The sequence below is a fragment of the Acomys minous genome, assembly GCF_964271855.1.
Source record: "Acomys minous genome assembly, chromosome: 13".
NCBI lineage: Eukaryota > Metazoa > Chordata > Mammalia > Rodentia > Muridae > Acomys > Acomys minous.
This window is the reverse complement of record NC_140495.1, coordinates 77,672,793-77,688,035: the sequence shown is the minus strand read 5'-3', so window position 1 is coordinate 77,688,035 and position 15,243 is coordinate 77,672,793. Positions and strand designations below refer to the sequence as shown.

Below are 15,243 nucleotides of genomic sequence, written 5' to 3'. Positions count from 1 at the left end.
ACAACCCCAGCATGGCATAAATATTTGAAACCAGAAGAGGAAGGAAATAAGCCCCAAATATCTTGGAATATGATTTTTTAATCCCACACAATAGGGGCTGGAGAGATGGTTCAGAGGTTAAGAGCGCAAGCTGCTCTTCCAAAGGTCCTGAATTCAATTCCCAGCAACCACATGGTGGCTCACAATCATCTATGAGATCTGATACCCTCTTCTGGTGTTCATGCAGGCAGACCACTGTATATATAATAAGTATATGAATCTTTTTTAAATCCCTTACAATAATTCAATTTCCAGAAAGAAATCACTGAAACCAGGTCATTCAGATTTTCTTATCCATGCTTATTAATTAAAACTGCAAACAGTCTTCCAGTTTATTAATTTAATTTGATTCAAAGTCTACATAAGAATTAAATTAAGAGGCCTAGGGAACCTCCATCTGGCTCAGTGAGGAAAGTGTCTGCTGTGTGTGAGCATGATGATCCAAGTTTGACCCCTGTCACCCACATCCAGGTGTGGTAACTGGTACTTGTGAGCTCAGCAAAGGAGAGACTGATTGGCCAGTCAGAGCCACACTGGCTAGCCCTTTCACACTCACATCTCACTTGTAATAACACAATGAGTTGGGTTTTTTTTTTAACACTTATTTGTTTGTTTGTCTTATGGGGAGGTTATGTATACCATGTCACACATGTAAAGGTCACAGAACTCATAGGTCTAGACTCGTAGGAGTCTAGAACAAGTTTAAAGAGTTGCTTTTCTCCTTCCACCACATAGGTTCCAAAGATGAAGCTTAGGTCAGCAGGGTTGATGACACATACCTTGGCAAACTGAACCATGTCAGAGGCCCCATCAAGATGTGCTTAATATATGAAGCCTCAGCACTTCTGAGCCTGTAGTTCAGTTGATAGAGTGCTTGACTATCGTGCACAAAGCCCTGGGTTTGGGTCCCAGCTAGGAGCTGTGCCCTATGACCATACATCTAACACTTGAGAGATGAGGGCAGAAAGAGCATAAATCCTAGGTCATCCTCCCCAATATAATGAGTTTGGAACCAACCCTGTCTCAAACAGCCAAGCAAAGAGGCAGGGGTGAAGAGACAGTTCAACTATTAAGAGAACTTTTCTTCAAGAGGCGCTAGGTTCAAGAGCCAATACTCACATCAGGTGACTCGCAGTCACCTATAATTCCAGGTCCAGGGGGTCGGGGGGGATGTGACAACTTCTTGCTTCCATGGCCCCTGCACACACAGTCACATACACATAAGTACAAATGGGAAGTTCATGTTATGCTTAAACATAACTTCAAATTTCTTATAATAGTCCCTTGCCAGTTCATATTGTAGCTGGAAAATAAGTTGAACAGTGCCATGACTCCACGCCAAAAATAATGAGTAAAAAAATAAGTCTATAAGCTAACTCATTACATAGGCTTGCATCATTTTTAAATAAGTCTTTTCACATGTTAACCCATTTCACTATAAAAGAATAGGCTTTCAATGAGTGACATATTGATTCTTTTTTAGTTATTTTCATGAGCCTGAGAAATGATGTGGCGTTCAAGAACATATCACTTTTAATTTTATTTATGAAACAGAAAAGACAAAATATGTTACTTGAATAAATGTATGTGTCAAAAAGAAATTACCCCGTTCCCAGTTCCCATTTACAAATAAGCCTGTCTATCAGATTTGTCTCTGCTTCTCTGTCAGTCCCCATGGTAATCCATAATGGAAACCCTGGCTCTGGCAGGTGGCCTGGGTGGCATGAAGGTAGTACTCCTTATTCTAGTGCAAAGAAGAATAGATGAGTCTCCAAGGGGTGGGGGTGGGGGTGGATATTCTGCAAAGTACAAGCAGCTGCAGTGGCAAGAAGAATCCTAAAATTGGATCCTTAGGCTGTTTCCATGTTCTGGCTATTATGAATAAGGCTGCTATGAACATGGTTGAGCCAATTTTCTTGTTGTGTGCTGGAGCATCTTCTGGGTATATTCCAAGGAGTGGAATAGCTGGGTCTTGAGAAAGCTCTATTCCGAGTTTTCTGAGATAGCACCAGATAGATTTCCAAAGTGGCTGTACTAGTTTGCATTCCCACCAGCAATGAAGGAGTGTTCCTCTCTCTCTCCACATTCTCGCCAGCATGTGGTGTCGCTTGAATTTTTGATCTTAGTCATTCTGATGGGAGTAAGTTGGAATCTCAGAGTTGTTTTGATTTGCATTAAACCCCTACCCAGATCTAGCCAATGGATAGGACATTCTCCACAGTTGAGTGGAGAGTGGGGTATGACTTTCACATGAACTCTGGTGCCTCACATTTGACCATGTCCCCTGGAGGGGGAGACCTGGTGACACTCAGAGGAAGGATAGCAGGCTACCAAGAAGAGACTTGATACCCTATGAGCATATACCGGGGAGGAAATCCCCCTCAGGAACAGTCATAGAGGAGGGGAATAAGGGGAAAATGGGAGGGAGGGAAGAATGGGAGGATACAAGGGATGGGATAACCATTGAGATGTAATATGAATAAATTAATTTAAAAATTTTTTAAAACCTAGATCCTATCTGTGCCTGTTAATTTAATGTCAACTCGATACAAACTTGAGTCCTTTGGGAAACAGGTACTTCAGTTAAGAAACTATCCTCCATGAGACTGGCCAGGAGACAAAGCTATGGGGTTTTCTTCATTGGTGACTGATGTGGAAAGGCCCACCTCACTGTGGGTGGTGCCAACCCTGGACAGCTGGTCCTGAGTTGTATAAGAAAGCAAACTGAGCGAACCAGGATGTGGAAGTCAGTAAGGAGCATTTCCCCCATCGCCACTTCTTCAGTTCTTGCTTCCGTGTTCCTGGCCCAACATGCCTTAGTAACGGAGTGTGACCTGAGCATTGTACAGTAAAACGAATCCCTTCCCTCCCCATGTTGCTCTTGATCACGGCATTGTGTCACAACAGAAACCATACCTAAGACTCACTCGTCTACTTATTCCTTTAAGCTGTCTTTTACACACTAATGAAAGATGACGTGCTAATGCAATGAAATCCCGTGGTTTTACTATATGGAGATTATCTAGGTGACCTAACCCAAATGCAGGAGACATTTGAAATCAGTTTCCTCTGACTCACAGCAGCAAAGGGGCAACTCAGAGACACTGAAAGCCATCAGAAGGTTAACAAGTGCTACCTGAAGATAGAGGGGACCACAAGATGGGCAACGAGACCAGCCTACCGGTGATATGGCAGGCCCACATGTGACCACAGGAAAGAAACGGTCTCAGTCCTGAGAGAGAGAGTGCCACATTTTCCCTAAACCCTGAAAGAGTTTAGGAGGTTGTTTTTGTTTTGTTTTCATAAAGTTTTTTATATTATAACCTGGTCCAAAATCATAACTTCAATTTTGGCCTTAAAAGAAAAGATACCAGAAGAATGTGTGTGTGTGTGTGTGTGTGTGTGTGTGTGTGCGTGCGTGCGTGCGTGTGTGTGTGTGTGTGTGTGTGTGTGTGTGTGTAAATGAGCCTGTGAGATGGGGTGCTGCTGTGTGTATATAGTGGTTAGAGAACAGCTCTGTGGAGTTGGTACTCTCCTTCCACCATTATGTGCATTCCAAATATCAAACTCAATTACTTGGGCCTGCACACGAAGACTTTACCTTGTGAGCCATCTTGCCGTCCCTCAGAAATGAAATTATAAAATAATAAATAGGCATTTTTTTTTTAGTTTGCGAAAGTACTGGCAATTTCGTATTCTAACGTAGAAAGCAAATATAACTGCAAAGGAATATAAATACTAGAATTACTTGAATGTCTCATCACCAAAGGTAAAACCTACATGGAATGCAATGTCAAACCTAAAGCCATCTTCGGCAACTGTCAAGCAAGAACAAAGCTTTGCAGTGATGGTTCAGAGATCCAATCGCCTGTTGATCTGGAATGAGGCATGTAGCCACTTAGCTGCAAGGGACGCTGGAAGCGCTTGTCTCTATTGTGGTCAGCCATACATCTTGCTGGAAGGCATGGGTTCCGTAACTAAAGAAGCAGCAAGGATGAGTCTGCATAGCAGTCTCAGGCACAGTGACTTTCCCTGAACAGGTTTCCATACTTAATGAAAGAAGATCATTTCCATAGACTAAGTTTACAAAATGAAATGGTTTGTTTCCAGACTCCATATTCCATTTCTTCGGTCCATTTGTTGATTATTATGCTACCTCTATGTCATTTTACTGCCACTCACTATTTTAGCGTGTATTTTGTGACACGGCAACTTAACCAGAAATACATATTTACTCACTCTCTGCCTGGCCCTGAAACAGAAACCCTCACACTCTAACAATTTCCTGCCCGCCAAGTGTGCTAAAGGAACCTTTGGCTCTCATATTTAGCCTTGACCCCAGTTGTTGATGGAGCCTCTAGGCCTTACATTTCCTGATTGATAGGATTATCCTCTTTACTACCTCGATGATACGAGAGTTGATCACCAGAAAGACCAAGCCATGATGACAAGTTCAGAGTTCTCAATCCAAAACACCCAACAGCAGGAAGAAGCTGAAATTTGAGTTAGTAATTGATAGAGTCACTATTATATAAGTTTATCATGCAGGCAAGTCGCCATTGTAGATTAGAGGGCATGCAGCTGGCTTGGTGTTTACCCTTCTCCTTTGGTAACACACAGAGTACCTTCCAGTACCATGAACAGTAGGAGTGAAGATTTTAATTAAGCACTAGTTCTACTTTTTCATGTTTAATAAGATGGATGTTGTCTCCAGCAATAGGGCTTACCATCAGCTTGTAGCAATAGTCTGAGTTATTCAGGGCTTCCATAGGGCCCCTTCGGCAGACAATTCAATTAGATGTAACCCATTCCCAGTTGGTGAAAGATGTCTACTTGTGGCGTTTTCTCCTCCATTATTTTTTAATCTTACTGGTATTTTGCTTTTATATAATGGTTTTCAATTTTGTGTTTTATGGCTTTGTCTGTGGGTGTGTCTGTGTCTCTTGTGGTCTTTTCTTCTTTCTTTACTCTGGTGTTTTGTTTTGCTTTTTATTTGCCTGTTTGTTTTCTGGAAGAATCCTGGAGTTAGTGGGGGAAGGTAAACCATGATCAGAATACATTGAATTAATTTTCAATAAAATAAATAATAATTGATACAGACCACCAAAAGTCCATGAGCTGTGAGCACTGAACACATGGAGGTACTACATTGGTGGTATGCTCCAGATAGGACATGGAGAAAACTTTCAAACCCTTCTTTAACTTGCCTTATTAAGCACCTGCATGCTTACCTGCCTCCTTTGTTGCTCTTTTCTAATAAACTGATAAGCCTGAGTAAAAGGTTTTCCCAAGATCTAAAACCCACTGCTGGCAGATGACTGAACACAGGTAGGTAACACTGATGTGTGCTGAGAGAAAAAAAGAAAAGAAAGAAAAAAGAACCTAACATCTGGTACCAACATGAGGAATTTGAAGTGTAGACAGAGAATAAAGGAAAAGGCCTTTTAGAGAACAAATCTGCTTTCATACTCCCTTTTCAAAACTCCTTTATACAGAAATTTTGAAGCCAGTATATTTAAAGCAAGCAATAAAGCAATGCTGCCATTTTGAATTTGCATCTATTTGTAGGATACCTGGGGGAAATTGACTTCTTTATAGTTTGTAGTGGTATTATAGCAATATTGTTCTCCATTTACTTTAGTCATCTGTATTCCTTAGTTAAGTTGAGTGGTTTTATTGTTGATCAGATATACAATTTTGAAGTCATTTCTAGAGTTGGTGAGATGGCTCAGTAGGTCAAGGTGCCTGCCACGCAACCCCCAACAACCTTGATTTGATTCTCAGAACTGAGGTAAGAATAGGCAGATGCTGAGGTACCTGTCTGTAACCCCAGCCTTTTTACTCAGATGGTAAGATGAGAGGCAGAAACTGGAAGCTTGGCTAGAAGCCACAGCAAAATGGGAGGACAAAGAACAAACTCTTGGAAAGTTGTCCTCTGACTGCTGCAAAAGAGCCTTGACAAAAGAGCACTTTCCTGCCCACCTCTTCACCCCCATCTCACCCTCTATCCCCCCCCCACACACTAAATTAAATAAATCTTAGTCATTTTTTTTCTGCTTCTGTTTTGTTTCTACTCCGTCATCTCATGATTCATGCCCTACTTCACTCATTCACTTTTTTTTTCCCTAATGGATTTTTCCAATGTGATATAAAGTCTAGGAAGGTCTCTAGACAAGGGGATGTTTTTCTACAGTTGATGACACATGATTCATGAAATTAAATGAGATAACTGATAATAAAGTCCTTTGAAAATTTGGAAAGTTACTAAATAAATGTGTGTTCTTATGTTCAATTAGTCACCAGCTGAAAATGTGCAAGCTGCATGACTAACAGGGTTTGGGAAGCCTCTTCAGTAAATGGTAACTCATTAAGAATCCCGAATACTTGCCGAGTCATACGTGACTCACGCCGCACAGTCCATTAGTCAGGAATGACTTGTGCAGAGCTATTCCTAGTATTAGAAAAATGTTAACTATGGGGATGAAAAATAAGATGTAAGACTAAGCCTGCCTCCAGGCCTGACGCCTCCAAAATCTGAAGCAGAAACTTTTTTTCTTCAGGGATCAAAAAATCAAACAAAACCATGTATTCGTCATGGAAGATAACAAATGACTCAGCCATTCAGTGATGGGCAAGAGCTAGGGAATTTAACCAAACTTAAAGGTAGCAGTTGAGGAGAATAATGAGCTTAAAAAACAGGAGCCACAAGAGAAAGAAGAAAGACTGTCAGAAAGATCCCAATGACGAGGGACCATCCATGAGCTCTTGGGTTATATAACATTTTTGGTTTTATTCTATTTTTTTTTATTTCATAAAGCTATCTATAGCATATCATCTCTATAAGGCACCACCAGGCTTGTAGGAGACAAAGGTAGACCAATGCAGTTCTACCTGGAGAAACAAGCCCCTTAGGTGGAGCAGTGAGGCCTCTTTTATTATTCATTGCCTTGGCCCATGGCAGAGTTCTAACTACAGGAGAAGCATGGATTAAAAAAAAAAAATCTTTCTAAAGGTAGAGGTTAAAGCAAAGCACTTTGGATGTGTAGTTTGTTGGTATTCAGCCTTGAAACAAGTGCAGTTTGTGCTTATGGAGATAAGGCCAGGCAAAAAAAGCCAAAGTCTGAGCCGCCATGCCCTGAGCAAACAACGGAGCACTCAATGGTGCATTAAAGAAGGCACAGAGCAGAAGCGGCTTAGACAGATTGCTAAGACCTTATTTACCTGCCAGAAAAGCCTGTTGGTGAGGTGGAGGGGTGGGGGCATATAATTCAACCAGAACTCCTTGAGATTCCCCACTACAGTATGAAATGGGAGTGTCAAGGGAGAGACTGGAGAACGGGGCCAAACGCTTGCAACTGGAGATGAGACACATGGTCAGCAAAACTCTACAGAGCCCCCAGATTTCCAAGGTACAGACAATTTTATTTTTTTATTTATCTATTGGGGGAGGGTGTGCAAATGCTTTGTTGGGTGTGTGGACATCCTAGGATGAGAGAGAGGGAGGGGGGAGGTTCATGCCAGTGCCTTCGTTGGTGTGTGAAGGTCCAGCAACCTCCTCTTCCTCTTTGGGTTCCAGGCATGATCTCATTTGTCAGGCTTTTCTCCTCTCAGCGAGGGAGGGCTTCTTTAGCCTGTTGAGTAGCCTCACCAACCTTATACATCCTATTGGTTATTCAGTCATGCCCTAACTGAAGAAGTTATCCTATGCATTTTGTGGTACCCAGCAGAGCCTGCCACAAGCATGAGTCCCAGACTCTTTCTGGGGATGTACAACAGGACAAGTTACAAGTCAGAGAGGGCCAAATCGTGAGAAGACTGCTACGCCTCAGATGATTCTATCTCAGGCCTTTGAAATCTGAGTCGCTGAGGCCAAGAGCCAGGGAAGAACTCCAGTCACACATTAGATTGGGTCCATCTGTGCTTCCACAGCTCCCGTAGGTCTGATGTCCTGGTGTAACAGGGTGAAAGTCTGTACTCAGGACTTTGTGACACTGACACTGACAGGGATCCTGGTGAAGGTGAGTCCTGCACGGAGGCTCTGTGGAATGACGCACTTCCAAACTCACTCAGAAAGCGGAAGTAGAAACGACTATCTAAGATATGCACTAACTAAGCTAGCTCATGACAGATAGTGAAAGTGAGTGACCTTTGAGGCTAAGAGAAGCTTATTTAAGCACAAACTTATTTTTGCTAGATGAGGGACATTTATGCACAAACACGAGTACTTCAGTTTCCTTGTGTCCAACTTTCTGCATCTATAATATGAAAACCATTATTTTCTTAATTACTTGACAAACTTGTTATCAAAACCAGGTCTGCTAGGATATTCAAAGCACTACAGACAAGGAAACATTTTGCATATTTTACTTAGTCCTAGCACTGATCCAGCCATCCAGGGATCATCTCAGAGCATTCAGAGTAACTGGAAATAAAACTGAGAGCTTCTTGAGTTTTACTTTATTTTGGGGATTAATGGATGACACACTGAAAACTGTAGAATCATCAAGTACAATTCAGAAAACGAATTAGCAAAGAAAGAAAGTTGTTATCAGCCTAATAAAAAGGAACTGACCACTCAGTCACTGCCATCCAATATGTTTACAGTGTCGTGGCTGAACAGTTCCACGCCAAGAGTCCTGCATTCCCGCCCTAAACTCCAGATTATGGTGCATTTTGTCTTCAGAAGGGGATTAGATCCTGAGAGTGACAAGCTAAAGAACTACATGAGGGTCAGAGAGATCCCCACTCCCTCTGTGAACAGGGTAGCCCAGAGGAGGCTCACTGGTCCCAAATCCCATGTCACTTCTGTCTTGTTCTCCTCACCCTACAGAGCAGAGATACCATTTCTGCTCCTATAACAGAATTTAGGACATTTTGTATAACAGCCTGAAAAGACTAAGACTACATACACACACGTACACACACACACACACACACACACACACACACACACACACACACAACACACAAGTAAAATCATTTTTCACAAAATAAAACTAAGTGACAACTCAGTAATCTTAATTGCCTCAAACCCAATTGGAGAGTGATATGTTTTTTTCGTGAGATGTCAATTACATAAACTGTAGCCTGTTCAAACCTGAAGCTGGTTTTATTTGTTTGTTTCTACATGCTAAAGGAGATATCAAGAGAATTAGGACTTTCCATCAGGATTTCCCAATCTATAAAAGAAGGATCCCTTGCAGTGAAGAAGCAGGTGTTGTAATTAAAGTAAATTAATTAAAACAAAAGTAATTGTAAAAGAAAATGGGATTGAGGCAAGAATGATGTTTCTGGTTTAAAAAAAAAAAAAAAGCAGCCTGGCAACTTTGTTACATAAGGGAATTATACCAGCAAGCAAACAGCAGGTGGCAGGCAATAGCCACACAGTCTCTCTAGTCATCATCGTGCCTAGGAGCTAATGAGTCACCAAGTGTGGGGCTTTCCAAAATTCACTTATCAGAAGTTTGTTTGCGTATGGAACATTCCTTGATTGTAGCCTTTCTATTTTCGGATAACATGATTGTGCCTTATCAGAGGGACTACACTAGAATCATTAACCTTTGAAATGTTCCTGATTGTTCATCTAACTCCTGAGGGAAGACACAGAATTTCTCCCCTCACATGTGATGTACATATGAGGCAAACTAATTAGCTGGGATTAAGAATTCATGGAATCAAGACTACAGGAGTTTTTAAAATCTAAAATATAAGTCAGCTAATTCATTAAGGAATGAAGTCATTAATTTACTGGTGGATGTGTTTGCATATACGGGAGCTCTGGGATTACTGTTGTCATCAAAATACACCTAGGTATAAATGAACAGTGTAGTAAAACACACACACAAAGATTAATAATCATAATCATAACAAATACAGTAAACCAAAGTGAATAATATCAACAAAAATGATTCCTTATAGGACGTAGGAGAGGAGACTCAGTGGTTAAGAGTGGGTACTGCGCGTGATGGCACATGTATTTAATCCTAGCACTCGGGAGGCAGAGGCAGGCGAATTGCTGTGAGTTCGAGGCCAGCCTGGTCTATAAAAGTGAGTCCAGGACAGCCAGGACTCTTAACACAGAGAAACTCTGTCTCGAAAAACCTAAACAAAACAAAACAAGCAAAAAACAAAGAATGGGTACTGCTTACTGGTCCCCAGCACTCAAAGTCCACAGGCAAAAATAAAGGAAGGAAGGAAGGAAGGAAGGAAGGAAGGAAGGAAGGAAGGAAGGAACGAAGAGAGTCAGTTTTTCTTTTTTCTTTTCTCTCTTTTTATTTATTTATTTATTTTGGGATGCATAAAGGGCTTTAAAAAGTATAGGTCCACAGCATTACCTCATCTACCATATTTTGCAGTCAGTGGCAGAGAGGACATCTGGAGACACAGGCTGTTTCTTCTTTGAACACAGCGGCCCACTCTGTTGTCTGGAGCCTCGTAAACTGTAATCCTATGCGGTTCTCACAGTTGAGTCTCCACACCTAAGAGGCCTCAAGGGAAATAAACAGCAAAATCTCTGTGGCCTGGATTCTGTCATTTCCTGTTGCAGACGTGCACAGGTGCACCTTTTGAACAGCAGAGGTCAGCAACACAATGAGGAAGGACAAAGGAACCTACAAGAGTACTGTGGCCAGACTGCATTGTCAACAGAAAAGAAATGGGAAGCAACTTTCCAACACTCACACAAACACACCCACATATACACCATGTATACACACACACCATATACACATATACACACTATACATGCATGCACATACACATATGCACACACACATACATGCACACAATATGTATACCACATACACATTTTACACATGCCATACACTAGATACATACACACTAGACACACAATATATATATGCATATATATGCCACATACACTATATATACACCTCACATACAAACACACACACAGCATACACACACAAATATACATGCACACAGTATGTATACCACATACAAACTATACACATAACACACACTATACACACACATGCTACACACAATATATGCCACAAACACTATACATATACTACATATACACAAAACACACACACACACACACACACACACACACACCACCCTGCACACAATTTCTTGGCCCTCAGTACTCATCAGAGCCTCTAAACCATGTGGATCAGCCCCTGGCAGTGATACCTTTGGGATGTGATCAGAGATGCATAAGCTTCTGCCTATCAAGTAGTTCCAATTATAAAATAAAATTTAAAGCGCCATAATGGATTATAAAGTAAAAATTATAAAGCAAAAATATAACTCTTATATTACCAAAATTGTGTCATTTCACTGATAGCTAGACTTTTTTGTTTCAAAAGGAAACAAATTATTTTTTAAATGGAAAAACAAATATTTATCTCTATATTCTTTTGACACATATTCACTGAGTGTCACGCACTGCTCTGACTACTGAGCTACAAAAGTAAACAAAATATTTCATGTCCCTTTCCTTGTAAAACTCAGAGTCCATACCGTCAGGCAGAAATGAAGGGAACAACTAAACTCAATGTATTGTAGATCTAGTGGTAGGTCCTAAGATAGCCCAAGTGAAGTGTCACAATTGAATAACTTAAGCAACCAAAAATTATTGTTTCATGGTGTTGAGGGCTAGGATTATCTACAGCGAACTGGCCAGGCTCTAATCCCTCTGAACCTTGCACGGAGTAACCCAGCTGCACGCATTTTAATATTGACTAAGGTCCAACCTGACAACCAAATTTCCATCTCAACCAGAAGCACTTTGCTTACAATTTCACAGCCCGAGCTACAAGACACACGAATTCAACTCCTAACCCACACAATGAAAATGGAATTAAAAGGAAACAAGGTGAACCCAGAGGCCAGGCACAGGGAGTGACATGCTTATAATTGCAGCCCTGGGAGAGCAGGGGAGGGGTGAGGCAGGGGGATAGTGAGTTCATAATAGGCAAGGTTTTGGCAAGACTCTGCCTCTAGAGAGAGAGAGAAAGAGCTGGGGAGTGCACCGTGGAAGGTTGTGCATTTGGGGGTGCAGCTCAGTAGACTGCTTGTCTAAGTAAGCATGCATGAGATGAGGCAGGGGGACCTGGCTTTAGTCTCCAGTAGAGTGAATAGGGGTGAGCTTTACCCCCCCACACATCCCATTTAGGTGGACAAGGAAAGCACATTGACAGAAAGGTGAGACGTGCTGAGGAGATAAGGCTAATCAATTGTGCTGTGCACATAACTAGTAAGAACCTTCTGCAGAAGAAGGATTTTGATTTTGGTTTTGGTTTTCGAGACAGGCTTCCACTGTGTCACTCGAGTTGTTCTAGAACTCAATCTATAGACCAGGCTGGCCTCAAACACACAGAGATCCACCTGCCTCTGCCTCCCTGCTGGGATTAAAGGCATGTGCCCCATCTCCCTCCCCCCCTGCCCCACCGCCTAGAAAAGTAGGATTTTTAGTGCCACTTTTTCACTCTCTAAAGTATTTTTAGGACTACAACAGTTTGTTAATAATGAGAGCCACAACTTTTAACAAGTAGATGGTTCTTGGTTGTCTTCAGCATGTGTCATGTGTCATTCCGGAAGTAAATAATCACTTTGCAGTCTCTGTATGTCAGGTGAACTGTTTTTTAAAGATTTTAAAGATTTGTTTTATTTAAAAGTGTGTGTGTGTGTGTGTGTGTGTGTGTGTGTGTGTGTGTGTGTGTGTGTTTGTACATGAGCACACATAAATATACATATATACAAATGCTAGTACGCCCACATTTGAATTTGTACATGTGAATATAGTGCTAGAAGAGGCCAAAATGAGGCCTCAGATGTCCTGGCACTGAAGTTGCAGGTGGTTGGGCAACAACAGCGCTTTCTCTTAACAGCTGTGCCATCTCTCCAGCCCCCTCCGCCAGGGACACTTTACCTAGAATACAGCAAAGGAACAGGCAAATGTGAGGCTCCTTGCCTTTACAAAGTCTAGTATTTTTTTTTAGGACATGGATTCGTGTAGCCTAGACAGACTTCGAACTTGCTACAATGCAAGGATGACCTTGAATTTGTGATCCTCCTGCCTCCACCGCCCAGATGATGGGAGTACAGGCATGCACTCCTTTTCCTTGACCACTGTTCTAGAAACTGAAGATACTTCGGTAAAAGGAGGCACGACAGCAGAGAACCATGACCTCTCGTGAGGAAGCCATAAAGAGTTCCTGATCCAAGGACTCGCCTGACAGTGAACTTCCTTAACGCAGCATTGCCTTGCACAGCATCAGCTTTGGCAGCATAGCTCACAGCCCTCCAACTTGACTGTCACAAAGCCAGCTGCCCCTGGATGGCCCGATGTAACCTTAATCAGCTCCCAGAGGCCCCCGTGTTCAAAAGTTAACCTGCATTTCCACCCTCTTGACACTTCACAGTGAAGAAATGGCTCAATATCGAAAGCATAGCTCTCCTCTCATTTCCAGATTTCTCTCACCCCTGTTCGCTCCATTCCTGCCCTTAGTAGGAAACATTGTTTTGTTTGACTTTTGCTTACTGGTCTGTAGATGGACTAAAGTTACATGAAGGCCACACATAGAAGCTGCTCACTGTTGCTGCTAACACATGAAGAGAATATGTCTCAGTTCACTTGGCAATGTCCACATGCAGGTATGGAGCAAAGGCGAGTCCCTTCTGTGGCAACTGAAGTCACAGTCTCCCTACACTCCAGTCAAACAGCACTGGCAAACCAGTGACCCCTGAGACCAGCTCTGTAAAGCAAAGAATGAGGTATTCCCTGGTGCATCTGTTCTGGGTGTGATTTGAAACCTGGGCCACCTTCAGATTGTCTTCCAGAAATGGGCCATAAATTTAAAACTGAGGACCATCTCCTTGAGAGCCATCTGGTGCTAGTTTTTCTACTGCACCTTCTGTGAACTCAAAAAAAAAAAAAAAAGGAGGAAATAATAATTCTTTTCTTTGCAGCGGCTGAAGTAGTCATTAAAGTTTGTTTTTATTTCACCTACAAATGAGAACCAGCATTTAGAGCAGGCCAGGTTTTATTAATGTGATGGCTTAGGGGGCAGAACAGAATGACTTGTTTAATCCTGGTGACTATGGGGAGTCTAAGCTTTCTAGAATCAGACCACATGATTTCTCAGGTCTGAGAGGATGATGGGAGAAAAACAAACCCAGAGCAGACTTGTTCAGAATGGCTTCTTTTCCCGAGAGTCGACACATGGTTTTCCTCTGTTCTTTCCTTCGCAGAATAAATACAGTATTTCTACTTCCTCTCATTTTTTTTCATGGTAAGACCTTTGAGTCTACCCTTTCCATGGATACTTACTGTCACCAATGTCAACACCTCCTCTACTCTGCATCTTTCTTAAGCTGTTGACTTTAAGAATTACATTTGTGTAACACATGAAGGTAGATGTAACTTTTTACCAATATATAACCTATTTTATTTATGGTACAGGACAGATAGAGTAAACAAACAAACTCTCCCAGGGTCTTCATGTCCTTGAGACACCAGCTAGACAGCATTGTCCCAGGTACAGCAGACAGTTGATTGTGGTAAGACTGGAAAGTTCTTGCCAGCTGTCTGAACTTAAAACTGATTGAGAACCCTGAAGTACGAGAATGCTCAGTGAAGCTCAGCTTCTGTGGTCAAACTGACCTAGGGCTCTGTGCATCCCCCAAATCCAAACAAACTAACGGAGGTTGGAAGATGCTGTGTCTGTCTTAACTCATTTTTAGTAAGTTCATTCCATTTTATTTTTCCTTAAGTGTGTCTTCATCCTTAGTGTGGGCAAAAGAGAAATAGGAAGAGAGGCCAGCAGAGTAGTAAGACACCAAAAGGGAAGTTTCTAAATTCAAGCTGAAAACAGGAGCATCCGGTCCTCTGCTCTGGTTTTGATATGGACTCATCAGGGTGATGATAACATATAAACTGTTCTCATGGTGTTTTAGGAACTATAAAAATGCAATTTAGAGAAGAGTGGCAATGATTATCCTTACCTCAACCCAGTTTTCCTCTCCCCATCCATGCACCAGAGATATTTCATTTCATAGAACGTCTGCCCAAGAGCCGCGCGGCCTCTGGTGAGGGACTCAGCACAGACAAAGGCTATGGAACGCCAGCTGGCAACCTTGCCTTCCCCTCCACTCCTTCTCGCCACAGGCATGTTCTTTGTACAATTTGAAAAGGCTCTACTGAGATACTATGATGAGAAAAATAACACACAAGTG

At 41.9% G+C, this 15,243-nt stretch overlaps 1 protein-coding gene across 1 annotated transcript in view; it reads right to left on the bottom strand.

Moving 5' to 3' along the window:
• Window positions 1-15,243, bottom strand: part of LOC311582112 (uncharacterized protein) — a gene marked incomplete at its 5' end in the record, with an annotated part of 156,129 nt that overhangs the window by 1,703 nt on the left and 139,183 nt on the right. Inside the window, one exon of the mRNA XM_084754865.1 lies at window positions 1,159-1,237. Coding sequence (XP_084610991.1) covers window positions 1,179-1,237 — 59 coding nt within the window. The 3' untranslated portion in view covers window positions 1,159-1,178. The remainder of the gene's footprint in view (window positions 1-1,158; window positions 1,238-15,243) is intronic.